At 37.2% G+C, this 18,861-nt stretch overlaps 2 protein-coding genes across 3 annotated transcripts; both read right to left on the reverse strand.

Moving 5' to 3' along the window:
- Positions 1-2,716: 2,716 nt before the first annotated feature.
- Positions 2,717-8,659, reverse strand: LOC145767525 (uncharacterized). Of its 2 annotated transcripts, XM_082579368.1 has the most exons (6): positions 8,323-8,659; positions 7,058-7,138; positions 5,132-5,308; positions 4,339-4,992; positions 4,036-4,253; positions 2,717-3,836 (listed from the first exon to the last, which is right to left on the reverse strand). In XM_082579368.1, the coding sequence occupies exons 3-6, from the start codon at positions 5,265-5,267 to the stop codon at positions 3,432-3,434; spliced, it is 1,413 nt and encodes a 470-aa protein (XP_082435494.1). In that variant the 5' UTR covers positions 5,268-5,308; positions 7,058-7,138; positions 8,323-8,659; the 3' UTR covers positions 2,717-3,431. The 2 variants fall into 2 exon arrangements, with proteins under 2 accessions (XP_082435494.1, XP_082435495.1); XM_082579369.1 differs by lacking the exons at positions 7,058-7,138; positions 8,323-8,659 and adding an exon at positions 5,411-6,103.
- Positions 8,660-12,436: 3,777 nt separating this feature from the next.
- LOC145767003 (sperm flagellar protein 1-like) lies at positions 12,437-18,371 on the reverse strand. Its single transcript, XM_082578731.1, has 6 exons — positions 18,208-18,371; positions 16,551-16,662; positions 15,815-15,959; positions 15,055-15,106; positions 14,445-14,602; positions 12,437-13,748 (listed from the first exon to the last, which is right to left on the reverse strand). The coding sequence occupies exons 1-6, from the start codon at positions 18,323-18,325 to the stop codon at positions 13,620-13,622; spliced, it is 714 nt and encodes a 237-aa protein (XP_082434857.1). The 5' UTR covers positions 18,326-18,371; the 3' UTR covers positions 12,437-13,619.
- Positions 18,372-18,861: the final 490 nt, after the last annotated feature.

Raw genomic sequence — 18,861 nt, forward strand, 5'->3', positions numbered from 1 at the left:
TAAAACGAGAGTGAATATTGCAGTTTGAAACAGCTGAAATGAAACAACGTGCCTCACAATAGGCTACGCGCGATCATTACAGGCTATTTAAAATAACGTAACCCACATGACTTGAAAATGTATTTCCACAACGTCGAAGATTTAGGCGTTTGCAAGAAACACGGTAAAGAAGTTTTCAGACAAGTAATGAGCTTCATTTTGGGACTTGGTTTCATTGAACGATAGATAAGGTGTTGCGACCGTGTCACATTTTAAACTGATTATCCTGTTTCTGTATCAAGTACGTTATAACCTTCGCGTTTTGTCGCTTCTACCAATTTCTAGACCTCAGCTATGTTTGGCATATATAGTTTTTCGTTGTGATGGTCAAAAATAAAAACAACCTGAAGTGATTAAATCACCTCCTGTGCAAACTGCAAACAACATAAACGGAAAGAGATAGTCACGTCAACGTGACTTTGTAAAATTGAAATCAGTGAAACGCGAAGTCACGTGGAAAATAAAGTGGAGTTCTCTTCGATATGGTTCATTAGTTTCAAAACAACTTAATCATTTGGAAATGTTTTCTCTTTTTGAAGAAGGGTTTGTTCGTGTATTGCAAGCAGGTCTTCTGTCAAGTGTTAACTGAGTGTTAAAGTAGAAGCAGTGTTGGAGCAATTACACAATTTTCAGTTCAATTAGGCCTACTTTAATATTACATCATTAGTTTTTTAAATTACATTATAGGCTACAATTACATTGTTCTGAAATTTTCAAATTACAATTTCAATTAGCCTACTTCCAAATGTGATAAAATCATTAATGTCTTGATCGAATGAATATGGAAGACGCCATACTCGAGTTTCACCCTTGTTTGGAAGCATCAGTGGCGCATACCCATGTGTCTTAAGCGGGAATCGAACTTCGAATGATGGGAACTGTGAACATTGCCGACGTATTGAAAATCGAACCTCCATCGAGATTGTAGGCTACTACGATGTTCCCGTAAGCGGTTCTAAACCAAGTTGGAAACGTCTACAATTTCCATTAAGTAGGGAATTTCGATTCCCAATCAAGACACATGGGTAATGGGTAGGCCTATGCACCACTAATAATCCCAAACAGGAGTGAAACTCAAGTATGGCATCATCCATTTTCGTTTGATTAGGACATTAATGATTTTACCAATTCCTCACAATCACATTCCCTTAAATGTAATTAGTTACAGTTTTCAGTTACATGTTTCAATATTTAAAACAATGAAAACTATTAATACTACAAAAAGTGCTCAATGCTAAGCAAAAAAGCAAAGCAGAGCGAATTAAATCAAATATACTTATTACTATCTGAATCCTGTTTCACCTACAAGGATCATCAGAAGGTAGGCTACTTATTCAAATAAGTTTAGAATCCATTTTGAATTTTTTTTGGAATTTTGGATTCTATTTGAATAAGTACCTTCCGATGATCCGTGTAGGTGAAACAGGCTGGATTCAGATAGTAATGACTATATTTGTTTCAATATTTATGTTCATCGATTATCTTTTACAGTTTGATTTTATCAAAAACTAGTAGAACTGCATTTGATAGAAATTAGCTTACAATGTAGAAGACCCTTTTGAACCCCAACTAGCGGCTCAACAAAAGTAGGCTACTGATGTGCGTGCAACTTACCAAATGTAAATGTATTTTGGACCTAATTTTTTTAAATTACAAAGAAAATTATAATTACTCAATAATAAAAAGTATCAATTACAAATATAATTAGGCTACAATTTTTTCACTCATTGATCCAATTTGACACGGTTCTTACGCCTGCGCGATTAGTCTATCGAATTAACTTACCGTATTCTAATGAGTTATAAATCGGAAAAGGTAAGGTCTATCTAACGGAATCACGTTATTTCGCTCGTACGTGAATACTGTTCAAGCACAAAGTTTGTTGTTGTTGCAGGATAAGTTAAAGACTCCTTTAAAAAAATCAAGCAGGTTTCTAATATAATTTTGGCATGTTACGACTAGACTAAGTTATGGAGCCGAGTGATGAAAGCTTTGGTACGGCAATCGAAAGAGCGTGGGTTCGACACCGCTCAAGAGCATGCGGCTGGCAAGACTTAAAGGCATGCCTGAAGGTGGACATCCTTGCCTTCCCTACCGCTTAATTTAAATCTTCAACCACACGGCGTAAGTCTGGGTACAAAAAAATGTGTCAAGCTTTCTCTTTTGAACTGCAAAGGTGAGTCCCATACTTGATCCAAGCTTCGGGGCATGAGAAGATAAGGTTTTTCGTTATACTGAGCCTTCGGCACTAACGAGAGTAGGGTGGCCAGTTCCTTTTTCTCCAGCAACTACGCCCACTCAATTTATTACACCCTGGGTAGAGGTGAGCCGTAGACTATTTTAAAAATCTGTCATAATAAAAATTCATTCTGAAATCAAAATTTATCAGTAGCCTACTGTGAGCTATCAGTGCTTAGAGAATTCCAAGTTCAATTTTTTGATTTTAAAAAGTATTTCGGACCAGCGACTCGATGATATTTCAACTTTATTGAGGCAATGCATGATAACCTCAATTTTAATCTCATTCAACCATTTACCTTTATATCTAAGGGGTTGTTTGAACACCTCCGATTTTCAGACAAAACTCAAAAGGTCTATCTACTCTACTGCGATTGCTTCCCAACGGCATTTTCAATAGACACACCAATGCTGAAAGCAGAAAGGTTTTTCTTTTGTTCATTTATTGTTTTTTTTTCTTCTTAGTTTTGTAAGGCGTACAATATGCAGAAATAGCAAAACATTGCAAACATATCTACAGAAAATCATGTTTTCTTTGGTTTAATTTTTATAATTTTTTTGGTCAACTTGGGGACATAGTGAATATGCTATATATATCCAGCTCACTATATCCCCGGATCAACTTTACATCAAAATCAGGCGAAAGTTTGCAACAATGCTACTAGGAAATAATACACGCATACAAAACCAACCATCGGCATTAGAATCCATTGAAACAACCAAGCGGTTGTTGAACATTCATCAAACGGTCACTTTGCTCACAAGACAAATCAGACTAAGCACTGCAGTTCAACGAAAATGAAATTGTTCTATGAAATAGCATGACAAATAATGGATTTGATGAAATTAAAGAAAACCAGGTTTGTCAAGATCCCATTTTTTTGGTAAAACATTGGGCAAGTACAAACTGGAATGAACGATAGAATTTACTAGCGATAAACACTAAACAGCCTATGTGAATCATTCTTGTTCTATTTCAGGCTTGAAAAGTCACGAGTTGTCCCAGGCAAAAAGCTATCTTCCTCGCGCATTCTTACAAAATATCGAATGCTTATTAAGGCGAGAAGATATGATCACCACGTCGCTACCTTGTCTCAGCATTGCGCCTGGGAAAATTCACTTTGCTTTCACGCGAACACATGTATGTACAATATTTACGTTTTTCCCGACAATCGGCCCATCAAGATTGATCTTATTTGCTCCACCTCTGCCTCCAGTTCCTTTATTCTCTTTCTCGTCGCCTCGTTGTCCTTAGTCAGTTCAGCAACTTGCTTCTCCGCTTCATCACGCTGCAACTTCCTCTTCTTGCGTGATTCGCGGCAAGACTTGTTGTTCTGTGTCCGCTTCCTCTTGTAGGAGGACGTCCTTTTAAGTTTTGGCACGGAGGCAGATGATTGGCCGGAGGTGGATGGCGTTTCGTCGGTTAAGTCGATAACAGGGGAGAGGGCAGGTGTCGAGATGGGTGAAGAGACTACTTCGACACAAACAGCTTCTGGAGGCATAACGCAAGCTTGGCTTACACTGCTGGACGGGGAATTGATATCTTCGGAAGTTTGAACCTACAACAAAGCATAATGTTACTAAAAAATACTTATTAAATTATCGATTTAACCTTAAAGGCGTTGATGGAAAGTTGTTTTGAAAACACGCTTGATAACTTTGGTCAAATGATTAGCAGTTCTTTAAAAAACTACTTCCGCAAGACATTTACAGTAACATTTAGTTCATTCGTTTAGATTAATACCGTGCAGTACTCACAGCTTGTAGAGTGGGATCTCCCGTTCTCATGAAGTCTAGCAAGCTTATCAAGCTGTTCTCTGACATTCCGAGGGTTTGCTCCACGGACGTATTGACCATGGAAGTGGCAGCGGTGACGGAAGTTGTTTGGGCAAAGCTGCTTGCCGATTGGTGAGATGAAGATACATTGTCAGGTGAGGAAGTGGCGTTGGTGTTGGTTACATTGCTGTCAGGGGATGCTAAATAAATAAAAAAGATTTAATAATGCATTTTTTACAACAGTGATAACTGTGTATTGTGTAATTGCACAAGATATATCCTTACCGGCTTCTGAGTCTTCCATCGCTTCCCCGAGTGAAGTGTAGTTTTCGAATGGAAGGTGTATGTTGGAAAACTCAGAACTTTGTAGATAACCATCATCCATAGAAAATGCTCTTGTTTTGATGTTATCTATGGGAGATATCTCTGAAGCGGGTAAAAAATCAGAGAAAACACGATCCCTCTGAGGAGCTGGTATGGGGGAGGAAAACCCAACGTAGGATGGGGAGGGATGTTGGAGAAAGTCATCATCTCCACAATCACAAGATGATGATGTTGGAGGAAAGATAGCCAGGTGGTTAATGTTAACACACCCATCATCAACAGGAAATGTCCCCAACACTTCCATGGCAACCTTAAGAGAATGTTGCCGTGCAAAGCCTGGCGTCTGGTTGATGAAACGAGAATCATTGGGAAAGGTGTTATCGGACAGGGGTGACGCATTCTGCATGTCCCCAATGAAGCCATTGCAAGGTGAACTTGCAGTAGAAAGTGTGTCTGATTCCCAACATGGGGATGTGTGTCTATTATGTTCATCGGCAAAATAGACAGAAGGATCAACAGCATTGTCACACGTATGGTGAGGACTAATTACAGAAGATTCGTTGTCATCAAGTTGATAAGCAAGTTTGTCGTCAGTAATAGGAGCAATCGAGTCATCTGAAAATTTAAAAACATTAAATTTAGGGTCACATTTAAATTATCGACTATCGTGGTACAAAAAAAAAATTAAACATAAACCAGGTACAAAAATACACATAAAACCGATGTAACATGAACGAAATATGAAGAAACTTACCTCCAGTAATGTTACCTTGGACGGTGTCGAATATATCTGAATATATCCACATGTCTGGGGGGCTCAGGGGTGCCTGCACCCCCGCCCCCTGGTCTCTTGCAGTGGGCATAGTCGCCATATTGTAGTTTGTCTCCATGTCGCAGGCTTGAGTCAAAAACGAATTTCGAAGTAAACATTCTGAAAATACAACACTTCGTATTAATCTGTATTCAACTAAACATAAAACAGAGAACTGCAATCGCTTTACTAACAACTCAAAATAAGAAACGCATTATCTACCTAAGAAACAACTCAATCACGAATGATTAAAACGGTTGTTGCGGCGTAACTTTGTACCGGCTTTCGAAAAGCATCCAGCTATCATTTTTCTTGCTGTCTTCTGCTACTCCCCACCAGCAACTTCTCAACGATCAAAATAAAACAACCATAATGTCAACTGATACTTTTATAGCATCAAGCGTTACGCTTCAGTGAGCCCAACTACGCCTTTTTCTACTGCTTTCAAAACTTGTTCAGACCGGTTCGGAAACACGAGGTCATCGTCACATGATGTGACGTCAAATCTTACAACGCATTGGCAGACAAACACCAGGGTTTTCCCTTTGAAAAAATGCCCACATATTTTCACCGAATCAATTCTATATAACTTGTTTACAGCGACCTAAATAACGGTTTGCGACGTTGATTTAACGTTGTTGCAGCAGTAGCACCAAATAAACATAAAACGTGAAGTAATGCCCAGCACACACTGGTCTGAGACACATTAGCTGGACCACTGGACGAAAGGTCAATTTTGACAAAACAAAGTCGAAATATAATCTTAGCTTCCAAAATAACTTAAGTTATATTCTTTTCTAACAATATTACATCGTTTATCTGATAAACAGTCTTGATGAGTTACACTCAAACTTCAGCATTTAGTTACATTCCTTTAATTTTCCAGAGTAGGCTAACCAATTCAAATGAGATTAAACAAGAAATGTTTCTAATTTGCTTGGAAAGCTATTTTCTAAAAATTAATTAGAAAATCAATCACTATTGACTGGTTTACATGTTTGATAAAAAGATTAAAATATAGAAAATGACCAGTGGAAAGTTAGCATATAATTGAAACCCGAAACTTAAGTATAAACCCATTTCCCATTGATGTATCAGCAACTACCATATGTGTGCAAACGTCATCCAGTAATCGGATGTATGACGTATGAGTAAAGTTAAAGTACCCAAGAATAGCTTCACACCAAAACGTTTTCAATAATCAGCAGCTGAATAGCATGCTTGAAGCTATTTCACACAAATTTTCATGCAAAATATCTAATATATATATTTAAAAGTAATGAAATTGGTCTGTATCACAAGCGCTTATTTGCCTATTTCAGTTGCAGCCATGTATGCTGATTGCTGAGCAATGTGTTTCCTCAAAAGAACATTGGTAAGCCAAAAGCAGTACTAGAAAATAAGTTAAATTCAGTAGGTGTTGTATATAGTTTAAAACCCAATTCAACAAACAACCATGACCGTACCTGGTGGAGTGCCCTAAGGTTATGAAACTATTAAGATGTGACTCAGTTGTTGCCTTGGTGATAACTTTTTTTTACCAAGAATTTCTTGCAGGAATTCATAGTACATGAATCACCAACTCGGCTGGATATCTGACAAGCAAAGTGTAAAAATGTTGCCAGATATTTTTTAAATTTTTAGAAAAAAATCTCATTTTGGCATTTGTAAAGTAGTAGTTGCCCAAAACTTGCTCGTAAATACACGGACAAGCTTTGGGTGAGCACTACTCTTTAAAAATGCCAAAAAATTAGTTTTTATAAAAATTTTAAAAACACTTGGCAACACTTTTACACTCCGCTTGTCAGATATCCAGCCGAGTTAATCATCCCCATACTATGAAACCTTGGTTTCTTGTAACAAAGTTACCTGATTTATTGGAATCAACCAAGTGTTGCGATAAAGAAATGGTGGATGTAGAGGAGTTCAAGTAAGAATAAATTTCTTTCTCTGGAAATAGATAGGAGTCATGTAACAGATATTCAGCACAATCTTACCTTTACTGTATTTGGTAAATATGGGTACAATACCTGCCAAACAAACAGGGTGAAGCTGCTTTGCTGTTTACACACTTCACCCTATATTCATATTCAAGTCATATTATTTATATGACCAGGGCAGAGACTTGTACACCAGCTCCCTAATTAGTTAAACATAAATTCAATACTATTTCATTTAACAAGATTGTGATACTATCACTTAACATGGGAGAATACGTAACTTTCTTTTAGATACACAATAATAGCATATGAGATGTTGCAAAGCAGAATAGTTATTCATCTTCAATTATATACAGTAAAGAAACAAATAAAGACAATAACTATATTGAAGCTAACAGTTGGTATCAACAGTGAGGGTAGGTAAAAAGACAAACGAAAACAATACAAAAATTTATGTTATCACATTAAAGCAATATTGGTAGGCCTATGCATCAATTAGGCACTTAGGCAGTGACCGCTGGTATGGGCAATGGTAACAGTGTAATTGAACACTAGTGTTGGTATAATACAGTAAAAATAGCAGTGGGCTACACAACATTACATAGCACACTGTTACAATAAACAGTAGCCTATACATAGAAAATAACTATTCTATTTGAACAAGCTGAAGATAGCTATCACTATAGAGAAATCGATTCTTAATAAATTACACTAAAAGGTTAGATTGTTGTGCAAATGCCAGCATTTAATGAATGCAAAATAGCAGTAGAAAATAACTGGAAGTATTGGGAACAGAACTTGCTGTGGTAAGCTTAAACAATACACAACATAAAAATTAAAAAACATTGTGGGGTGTACGGTATAATACAAAATATCTCGGTTTTGGAAAAATTTATCTAACAAAGCCTTAAACGAATTTACACTACATATTTCTGGCTTGATTCAAGTCAGCTCTAAACACAGATGAAATCAAGAAAGTAATGGGAAAAATGATTAAACAAAAAAGTAAAACTAGGGAGCATGTGTAAAAACGAAACTTCAATAAACACATAGCATAAAGTATCGTAATTAATTTAAAATCGAGTTTTATAGGTTTTAAGCTGCAATAATCTGAGACAGGGCCTTTTGCCAAACTGAGACATAGTGGGAAGCTTAAAACCTACTAGACTACCAAAACGTTCATTGTTAACTTACCACCAAATAACTGGATTGAAGAAATGGTTTGCTCTTCCTTGTAGCTGGAACAGAAACTTCTTTATTGGTCGACTAAGACGAAGGGCCTTGCTTTGGCGCAAGCAGACAAGTTAGGTTACCAACTCAGAAGAGCTAGTAACCACTGAGCTGAGAAAAGTTCCCAGTAAATTCGCTTCTTTCGACTTTTGTAGTCGAAAAGAAAAACTTCAATAAGCTTTGATAAATGCAGTTTTAGACTATTTCACCTCTAAATTTGATATAACTTCTTAGATCAATACTTTCGGGTGTCTCTTCGTAAGGTTTTAAAACTGAAATTGCGCAACGCTTGCGCAACGAACCTTTTTATACCAAAACTAGCAGGTAATTTCCCAAAGCTATAAATAGACATACCGACAGCTCTGATTGGTGTATTTTATCACGTGGACGCATGGACCAATCAGAGCAAAGAATTAACGATTGCTTGCCATGGATACAAAGTTGACCCGATTTTTTGTTTGCCAACAAGAATCTTCTGCACCATAGTGTTCGCAACTGATTTAGACGTCATTTTGCGATTACAAAATATAAAGCCGCAATATTCTCAGTTCAACGATAAATCATTTCGATCACTGCCATAGTAAAAGATGGCATTATCTAGTTTACTATAAAACGGTAACATGAATGATGATGCACATCGACCATGAGAGGTCCTACAGTGGCGTACGCAGGATTTTCCCAAGGGGGGGGGCCATTGAAAGTAGCGTAGCCAGGAATTTTGAAAGGGGGAGTTTTGACGACCGTCGGGCGAAGCCCGACGGCGTTTTCGTATGAGACGACACCCAGCGGCGGGGGTCTGGGGAGCCTCCCCCAGAAAATTTTGAAAAATTACTTTGAATTTGGTGCATTCTGAGAGCATTTTCAACAAAAATGTGGGTATGAATATTCCTGTAAAATGGTGCTGTCAGGTGGCATAGCAAAAGGATAAGATCATGTTTTCTTCGGCATTTTTCGGAAATGAAGCTAATCTCTAGCCTATGTTTTCTTGTTGTTAATTCCTGGCTGAGATGTTTGAATGTTTGGTGTTGGCAAAACTCTCTCTTTCAATGCAGTTTTTTTTTAAATTGGGCAAGTTTTTTTAGACTGAAAGCATCATTCCCAAGCATAAAGAGACTGAAAGCATCATTCTCAATATCGTGACGTCACACGCGTGCCAAAGTGAGGTTGTAACCCCCAACCCCCCTTGGCTACGCCACTGGCCATTGATATCCCAAACGTCTTCATGATATCCCAGTATGGTTTTAGTTTAGACTTTATCCATTTCTCTCTCACTAATCACTATAATAGGCTTATAGAACACTATGCTACATTGGCATAGGCCTACCTGGGGTGGGGTAGGTGGATTGGGCCATGTATTTCGTATTGACTTAGTCTATAAAACAGCATTGTTACAGTAATTTCTTTGACAGAGCAATGCAAAACATATTAAATGCCTTAATCTACGTCGTTAACTACTAAAACATTTTTAAGGGGGGGGGGGGGGGGGCATGGTCCAATGGCCCCCCCTGCGTACGCCACTGGGTCCAGATTTAGGGGGAGGGCAGAGGGTGCAGTTGCCCCGGACCCCACGACGTGGAAAAATGTGAGTATGTGTTGTTGTTATTATTTTCTCTCAGCCTTTGAAGTTTCTGCAAAATGCCTCCTTTTTTTCAAGGTTAATTTTTAGTCACAAGGTGGCGACTGAGCTTGGCGTAAAGGCATTTAGCAACTATATGGGTGCCCTTCGGAAAAAAAATTTTCACCGAGGCCCCCCGATCATTTAGAAGTGCCCCGAGCCCCATCAGTTAAACTCGCCCCTGTCGACCATTGATTAACGCCATGTCAAACTACACTCAGTGGCGTAGCCAAGGGGGGTTACAACCCCCCCTTTGGCACGCGTGTGACGTCACGATATTGAGAATGATGCATTCAGTCTAAAAAAAAAGTGCCTAATTTTAAACAAAATTGCATTAAAAGAGCGAGTTTTGCCAATACCAAACATTCAAACATCTCAGCCAGGAATTAGCAACAAGAAAACACAGAGACTTAGCTTTTTTCTGAAAAATGCCGAAGAAAACATGATTTTATCCTTTTGCTATGCTACCGGACAGCACCATTTTACAGGAATATTCGTACCCACATTTTTGTTGAAAATGCTCTCAGAATGCACCAAATTCAAAGTAAATTTTCAAAATTTTCTGGGGGAGGCCCCCCAGACCCCCCGCCGTTGGGTGGTCAAAACCCCCCCCCTTCTAAATTCCTGGCTACGCTACTGACTACACTACTGATATTATCAGTTAGGCTAAATGTCAGTTTGAACTGACCATCTGAAAACTGATGGTTGCCTTGCTGCCCTTTTGTTAATGACGTAATCAGTATGTCCAGTTGCAGATTTTTATCGGAGGTTGCATCATCAACAGTAAGTTAATGCACATCTGATCGGACCTGCGTTAGTAGTTCAAAGAAAGAGAAACCTTTTATTTCGTCTGTTGCGAGAACATAGGCGTAGCCAGGGGGGGCGAAAGGGGCCATGGCCCCCCAAAATTTTCAAAGTTTGGATTTCGAAGTTGAGTCCTTTGTTAAAAATATAATAAAATTTGTAGAAATTTATAACGTTTTCCAAGACATCTGGCTATTAACACCCCAAGGACTTGTTTTAGACACACAGAAAGACACCAATAAATTTTGCAAATCGTAAATCGCGCAAAATTTACTCGATTTACGTTTGTTTTAACTAATTTGTGGAAGCAATTTCAGAATGGCTTACTCTGTTGGGTTTTTGTGTAGCTGAATTTTTGGTGTTCTCTAATTTTAGCCGCAGATTTTGCCCCTTCGTGTGTAAGAGCTACCTTTAATAAGTTAATAGCTGTTTATCTGCTAATAAATTTCATACAAATATTACCCTAAAAGTGTTTCCAGAAAGCGCTATAATCCATTATTTAAGTGTAATTTTGCAAAAATTTTTCGGGGGAGCATGCCCCCGGACCCCCCTAGAATACGCGTGCCTTCGGCACGCTCTAACCCCCACCAGTTTCATTGCTTCCCTTTGCTCAAGCCACCAGGATACGCCACTGCACATCAGGTGGCGATGTCTTAAATCCAACACTTTGTCGTTCTCTTCAATTCATCAAATATTTGGCCCCCCCAAAATTTTTTTCCTGGCTACGCCACTGTGCGAGAATAGTAGGCCTGCCCTACAGTACAATTATTACACACAACACGAAAATACTTAATACGATCAAAACCTCTGCAAGTATGTGAAACTGCCAGGATTAAGCTCACAAAGAAGCTTTCCCAGTAGGACCAGGATAAAGATTCAATCAATCAATCGCTTGTCAATCTTAACAGCTCTTCCATTCACCAATACAATTTACGTAGCCTATAGCCTACTTTACAATATAGCCTAATCCGGTGATTTTTGATTTATTACTGCCTGACTGTTAAGAGAGCAAACTAGTTGTTGCTCACAAAATTATAAGCTACGGTAGCCTATGCAAAAACTGGACTTACTTGCGCATTATTAAATAAACCATTCATTGCAATGGGCTTGTTAAAGACATGTTTGTGAAGCATTTTCTAACATAAAAATACCTCAGATTATCCCACATTGCAAACCAATCCTTTTTACGTTGATGCAACATCTGTAGACGTTGAATCAAAAAAGGATAATTTTCTGGCTGTAGCTGTAGCCTAATGTTTACTAATGCTTAGGCTGCTAAGAAAACAAGTCAGTGATACCGACTGATGTGCAATTAAATCACCTTATTGTCAATTATCAAGCTCAATGGAACAAGGCATTGCTACGGTGTGGAGTGGACTGATGTTGAGAATATTGAAGAGTAGCCTACTTGCGTGGTCATCGTCTGAGATGGGTTGGACTTATTGAACGAATGGATGAGAAAAATTTGACAAAGCGAGTTTGGAATAATGGTAGTGACAGGAAAAATGACAAAAAGACCAAAGAACACGTGAGATGACACCGTCAAAGATGGCATGACAATAATAAACCTGAAAATTGATGATGCCAACAAAGGAGAAATGGAGGTGGCGCTGCAGACAAGTGGTCAACTTTGATGCTCCGGGATAAAAACCAGGTTTATTTGAAGCAAAATGGATGATGATGTTTGAACAGAATCCACAAAATAAATTTGTTAGGCCACGCACTACAAGCAATCTCTAGCAAATCTTAGTTACTCTGTAGGCCACAAGTACACGGGCAGTATATCAACGTCATGGTTTATTTTATAATTCAATGAAGCTGTGGGGAAGGCAGGAGAGTTTACTCAGCCGAAGCCTTCACAAGCATCTCAATCAAGTAGGCCTATCACCGCAGAGTTAAGTACGTTTTGGTACAGGTACATTACTATTTAACACAAAAAGTTTTCGGCCTACTTGGAAAATGAAACCCTCTTCAAAAAATACTGATAGACTGTGGCCTACAATAAAAGCGACAGATAAGAACGCAGTTTTGGTATACTATTTGCTTACTTTTATTGTAAGCTAGTTCTATTTCTTGACAGTCTACGCTTAAAGCTGTGTGGAATCTGAAACCGTTCATTTTTTTTCCTAGATCTTAATTGACTAATTTTCAGGCGATCAGTTGAATTAAAAAACATAAGTAGCTAAATATATAAAAGACAGCACTGTTTTGTTAACAACAATAAAAATATACTAAAATAAAATGGATCATGTTCACATCATATAAAATAGCCTATAGCCTATATAAAACTTGTGAACATAAATTAGCACAGCTTAATATAAAAATTTCAAATGCAAATCAGTTGAGAATATTTGTGCACAGTGAGATCAGTAGTTGATTTAACATCGTCAACTGCTAAACTAACGCAACAAATGACCGATGTTTGGACGGAAGATCCCAACCAAGGAAGGTAGCCTGTTCCCAACCAGCGACAGCAGTCATTTTAATGGCTGGGTTATAAAATGAAAGCTGTGAAATCCAATCAAGAATACCCTCATCAAGAGGATAAACTTCACAATCTTTTAATGACCGACTCAGGATAGGTTATAAGCCCTCGGCTTCAAAGACCTGGTTGCAGGGGTGGATCAAGCAAGGGGCCTTAGGGGGGACGACTTAACGAACCAATAACGACGTGTAAGGTCAAAACAAATCTAACCTTGCAAATACAGCTAATTTAAGCTAATTTTCCGTGTTTTAGAAGGGGGTCAATCGTCCCAATCCCCCCTGGAACTACCACTGCCTGGTTGAAGGTGTGTTCCGTATGAACAGTAAAAGCTTTTGAAACAAAAACTGCTGCAAGAAACTATCGACGCAAGGAGGACTGCGTGGTGGAAACGGAGTCAAATCTTGTTAGTTTTTGTTGCATGTCTTGAAGACGAAGGTCTTTTAATTGGAGAAGTTGCTCCAGCCTGCGAATCTTTGCTTGCAAGATCTGTAAGTTTTATTTTTTTATTACTTAAACGTAAAAATAAGTTCAAACAATTGATGACAATTCGGCTTTTATCTGCATCGACCCACAGTAGGAGGTCTTGGTGTCAAAAAAGGTCCATAATGTTGCTGACAAAAAAAACACAGAAAAAACGCTTCGCTAAAAGTTGATTTTATGCATGTTTTATGTCAATGATATCATCATTATTAACATAAAAACTCTACACAAAAAGTTCTCAATAATGAAAAGCACTACTCATAGAGTATCGCAATGATTACGCTGTTGTGTCCAACAAATGAAAACAAAAAGACGGTCATAGAAAATTTTCAAACTCACGAAGACACACATGAGCTCCCAGCCTGCTTTAACCAACGAGTCAATAACTACTGGTTCAATGGCACATGAACTCAAAACGACGCAGGCTACTATTGAACAAAAACGTCATAGATTTGACGTGACGTTGACGTGTTACGGTTTATAGAGCATATCATAGCTCATTTTCAAAAGTTGGCAAGATTATTCTTGAACATATTCTTCTTCAATCCCTTCATCTGGAGGTAAGCTTGTAGCTTGTGGCGCCCTTGCAATTTGAAAACGACGCACCTGGGTAACGCCACGAGCCTCAAAGCGACATTTCAGGCAAAGCTGCACCTGAGTATCTCTGCAATTCCACACGAAAACTCGCTATGAGAAACTCACCTGGACCGTTTCATGAGAAGCCAGCAATGCTTGTTCTTTTTCTTCTAATATCAGCCTTGTTTGACTGTCTAGTGGGCTCAGGTTAAGTTGCGAAAGAGGCATTGGGTTCTTCACAACGTAATCAGTCTGAATGGCGTCACCCTCGCTGCCTCCAGGTTCTAACATACAAGGGTTAGTTTGAATAAAACAAAGGTGACTTCTAATGTGTGATCACATTTTTGATAGAATTAGTCCACACAGAAAATTTTGCGACCTTCACATCGTTTGAAAGTCGTTGCTGGAAGGGGGAAGCAACCCAGCCAGCAAATTAGTCGTTTTTTCGTTGATTTACCATCTGTAAGATGACTGATATGCTTGCTAGAAAATCCTAACAAGTCGGTATCACACTTCTGATGAGGCAACAACTCAAGTGACCATTCTGAAACTGACAGGAGAAAATTTTAAGAGGCTTTCTCAGTCACAAATCAACATCAAAAAAATGGAAAATTGAAAATAAGGTGAACTGAGCAACCGTATGCGTGATACTGTATCCTACCAACAAAAGAAAGGTAGGCGTGCATTGGAAATATACACAAACAGTGGAATTGATTTAAGCCCTAGGGGAACTTACGACCCTCCGAAGTTCTTGCATTGTAGTACGGTCTTCTTGCTGGTGAACTTTTCTGTAAAATTGAAAAAAAAAGTTACGTTAGATGATTTGTTTTGACTAAGACAAAAACTAAAGCACAAACGTAATTTGATGACTGTTGCCAGCTACTATTATTATGCCAAAACATTTAGTGATTCACAAACGATGAACTTTCACATTGTTTTTCTGCCCCAACGTATAAATAATGAAGCAAAGCAGTATGGTCCTTGATAAGTGTGTAGTGTTATGATACCATGAATATGATTTTGTTATTTGCTGGTCTTGCCGTAACCTGCAGTTTTAGCACAGCTCAAATATCAAATATTTTTGAAACTTTACAAGTGTCAATTGATTCAAAAAGATAATTTCAGTCTAAACATTGAGCACAAGTAGTTGCGTCTGGTGAAAATTTTATAGCCTACAAATTATGGCTACAATACGATTTCTAGTGTGTTTGATTGATAAACAAAAGTTAGATATTCCCTCAGTGGAAACAGGCTCACAAATTCCTACTTTGATAGCCACATAGTTCCCAGTATCAAAAATCATTCTTGAGAGAAAATTGAGAAAAAATAGCTAAGGCAGATATGTGATGATCACCTTCATGGCAGCTGTAGTTCCGCTTTAAGTTGAAGCTAAAATTGGTCTAAAATTTAACCATATTTTTAAAAATCTAAATTTAGAAATTATTAGTATATAACTATATATACAACAGTTGATGTCAATTTGCGAATGCACATACATTTTGTTTCTTTGCCTTCATTAAATAGCTTTCTATTTTCTGTAGCAACCCATAAAGAAACACTTCCACCACACCAGGACAACATTCAGCTATCTTTCTCATCACCTCGGCTGGGGCAGTGTAACCAATTTTAGACAATACCTTTCTGCAACACAACAAATAAAGTTTTTTTTTTAACAAATTAAAGGGATGTCATACTTTTTTCTAGATTAGTCAAAACGTTTTACATACAGTTTCTAGAATTTTGCGCCAAGCTATGCTAAGGTATATATACTATATGATATACTGTATGTATGCTTTGAAATAAAATCTAACAGCGTGTACAAACAAAGATTTTGAAGTCAAAGCCAATGCTTATACAGGTTACTAAGATGATACAAAAATACTTCATTAAAATCATCTCAATTTCATGTGCCAAGATGGTATAAGTTGCAAAATACAATAAAAATGTGTTTTTGGTAGACTAATAGCAATGTTTTGTCATACAATTATACAGGTATGTATCTTAATTTGTGCAAAAAAAATCTGTTAAATTTGTCATGAGCTCAACTGCTCAAGCAACTTTTGAAACAAGCACAGCTTTTCAAAGCAGCAACTATGAATGGAATATGCAAATTTTGATGAAGTATGACACTTCAGATAAATGGTTCCGCAAAACATTTTATGATCTGCAGATTCAATGTATATATATGATATAATGTATAATTGTAATGCTTCTGCTGTATGGCCAACTGACCTGTTCAACGTTCCCCAGTTATTTAATTTTTGATTGACAGAGCTGGCGGCAACATAATTATGCAATTCAACAAATCTCGGAAAGTAGTGATGCATGATTTCAGCAACAAGCACTAAAAATGAAATATGTAAGTAATCATACTCTAACAAATAATTGCAAAAAAAGTATATATATATATTGCTAAAATAACATGATTCAAGCAAAAAAAATCAGCAAAGTAGATTTGACAATTTTTCCACGAAATCTGCTTTAGCATCTATCTATCAACAATGTTTTCTTCTTTCATTGTTGTACTTAATTCCAAGCAATGATTGCCTCTTGTATGAAATATACTATAAAATATAATAGTGTTTAATAAGTATGAAAAGCAGGTAAGTCAGAAACAATTAAACTCAACATTGCTGTCATAGTTCATCACTTTTTTTGTGGGGTGCTTCAAAATTTTTCTCAAAAAGATGGACAAATTACCAAACAATGTGGACAACAACTCTGAAAACTTGAATAACACACAAGCATCTTTATTACCACACTATTCCAAATACTACAACAACATTTTTCAAACCAAACCTAAACTAGAACATTGCTTTGACATAACCCTCCGAGAACAATCATCCATCGATTTATTTTGTTTTATTTTTTTTCCGTTTCTTTTTTTTATTTTGTTTTTTTGTTTGTTTTTTTGTTTTTTTGTATCTTCTAGGTACAGTTGCAGAACGTGTAGGATACTATTTACTTTTTACATCTTGCAATTTTTAGTTGGCGAATTTTTTTGTGTAGGTAGTTGTCAGATTACATCATGAATATCATTTGTTGTAGAGATTTTTTTCGCCGCTATAATTACAAGAACAAGTGCATTACAGGTTGATGCAATTGATGCATGGACTTTGTCCCTTTTGTTGCAATTACTAATACTTTCCTTTACATATTTTAGCTGTTTCATGGTTAGGTTTATGATGGTACAATTTATATCATACTTTTTCGTGCCACTTGTGTATTTTAATTTGCTTTCAGTGGTTAGTCATTTTCATCATTTAACGTAGCAAAAGCGAAAAGTTTTAATCCTTTTGCACCTTCGCCTTTGTCATTTTGATATAATCAAAATTTGAGCTGTTTGCTTTTAGCTTAAATGACAATGATGTAGCTGCCAGCAGATCGAAATCGGTTTTAGCTGTTTATGATTAAACTGACTCGTGTGACAATAAGCTTGTTCGTATTACAAGACATGTAACCGAGTTGTTCATATCAAGCGAAGCAATGTTGTTGGTTTAACACCTGCCAGAAGATAATTCACTTTCTCAACAGCATAAAATCTGAAAATTGTGGACAAATAGTCAATGTCAAAAATTATGTGTTAAATTTGCAACAATCTTAAAAGAATTCTACTGTTAAGTACCGGTACACAAAATTGCTGAAATTATTTATCTCTTTTTTACCATAACCTTTCCAAAAGAATTATTTCCCAATTAAACCGGCAATTATAAAATGAAATGGCACCATTATTAAAAAAGATACTGTACATTACATTTAGACTGATCGAGACTGATCTAGTAATATAAAAGAAATAAGACTTGCAACCTTGTAAAATTGTCAAAAACCTTTTGCAAAAAAGTAATCTAATATTAAAATAATTAGCCTGAGACATAACCTACAAACTTACAGCCATCACTAAAATCTCTAGTGATGTTTTTTTTCTTTCGAGATAAAGGTATCCCATCTATCCAAGAAAATAGAGACTGAAGCGATTCTTCATCTAATTCACTTTCTTGATGTGCCATGAATAAATATTTTTTAACAGTATTTAGTGTTTAAGATTTTACTTGTAGAATGCCTGTAATTTTACATAACAAATTTGCACATTCGTCATAAGCCCACGAAGTTGGCAACAATAACAGGAAAACACAACTACTGGTAAACCAAAAATTATTGATCAAACTCTTTAAAAAGCAGCATTGTTATTGTGTACAGTAACCAAACCTATGCGTTAACTGTGAAAACGTAGTGCATATGACCAGCCATTCCCCTAAATGTGGTTGGGGTGAGACTATGGTCACTCAGTCATGGGCTCACTTTATTCTATCAGTAGTTATTCAACAACAAAGAACATGGTTTGATAGCATCATTACTTATCTTTGCCTCTATCCCGTTACATGGTGTGATTGTAAAGTATGTGTGCGACACAGCTAGGGGTGTTCAATTTCGATTCGATTTCGATTAAGGTGATATTCGAAATTCGTTTTCGTATCGGACATATTCGAAATTATAGCCGCCCTTTCAGCTGAACGCGGTTGAAAGTAACGTAAGTGGCGCGAAA

Source organism: Aplidium turbinatum, chromosome 3, assembly GCF_918807975.1.
Source record: "Aplidium turbinatum chromosome 3, kaAplTurb1.1, whole genome shotgun sequence".
NCBI classification, from domain to species: Eukaryota; Metazoa; Chordata; class Ascidiacea; order Aplousobranchia; family Polyclinidae; genus Aplidium; species Aplidium turbinatum.

What these genes read in the sequence shown, in the direction of transcription:
- LOC145767525 (XM_082579368.1), bottom strand. Translation starts at nt 5,267, where the DNA reads ATGGAGACAAACTACAATATGGCGACTATGCCCACTGCAAGAGACCAG. An exon ending in CCAAGGTAACATTACTGGAG is followed by an intron (nt 4,993 to 5,131) that starts GTAAGTTTCTTC and finishes TTAAATTTTCAG; the next exon opens with ATGACTCGATTGCTCCTATT. An exon ending in GATGGAAGACTCAGAAGCCG is followed by an intron (nt 4,254 to 4,338) that starts GTAAGGATATAT and finishes TTATTTATTTAG; the next exon opens with CATCCCCTGACAGCAATGTA.
- LOC145767003 (XM_082578731.1), bottom strand. Translation starts at nt 18,325, where the DNA reads ATGGCACATCAAGAAAGTGAATTAGATGAAGAATCGCTTCAGTCTCTA. An exon ending in AACTGGGGAACGTTGAACAG is followed by an intron (nt 15,960 to 16,550) that starts GTCAGTTGGCCA and finishes GTTGTGTTGCAG; the next exon opens with AAAGGTATTGTCTAAAATTG. An exon ending in CTTCTCATGAAACGGTCCAG is followed by an intron (nt 13,749 to 14,444) that starts GTGAGTTTCTCA and finishes TAAAACTTACAG; the next exon opens with ATCTTGCAAGCAAAGATTCG.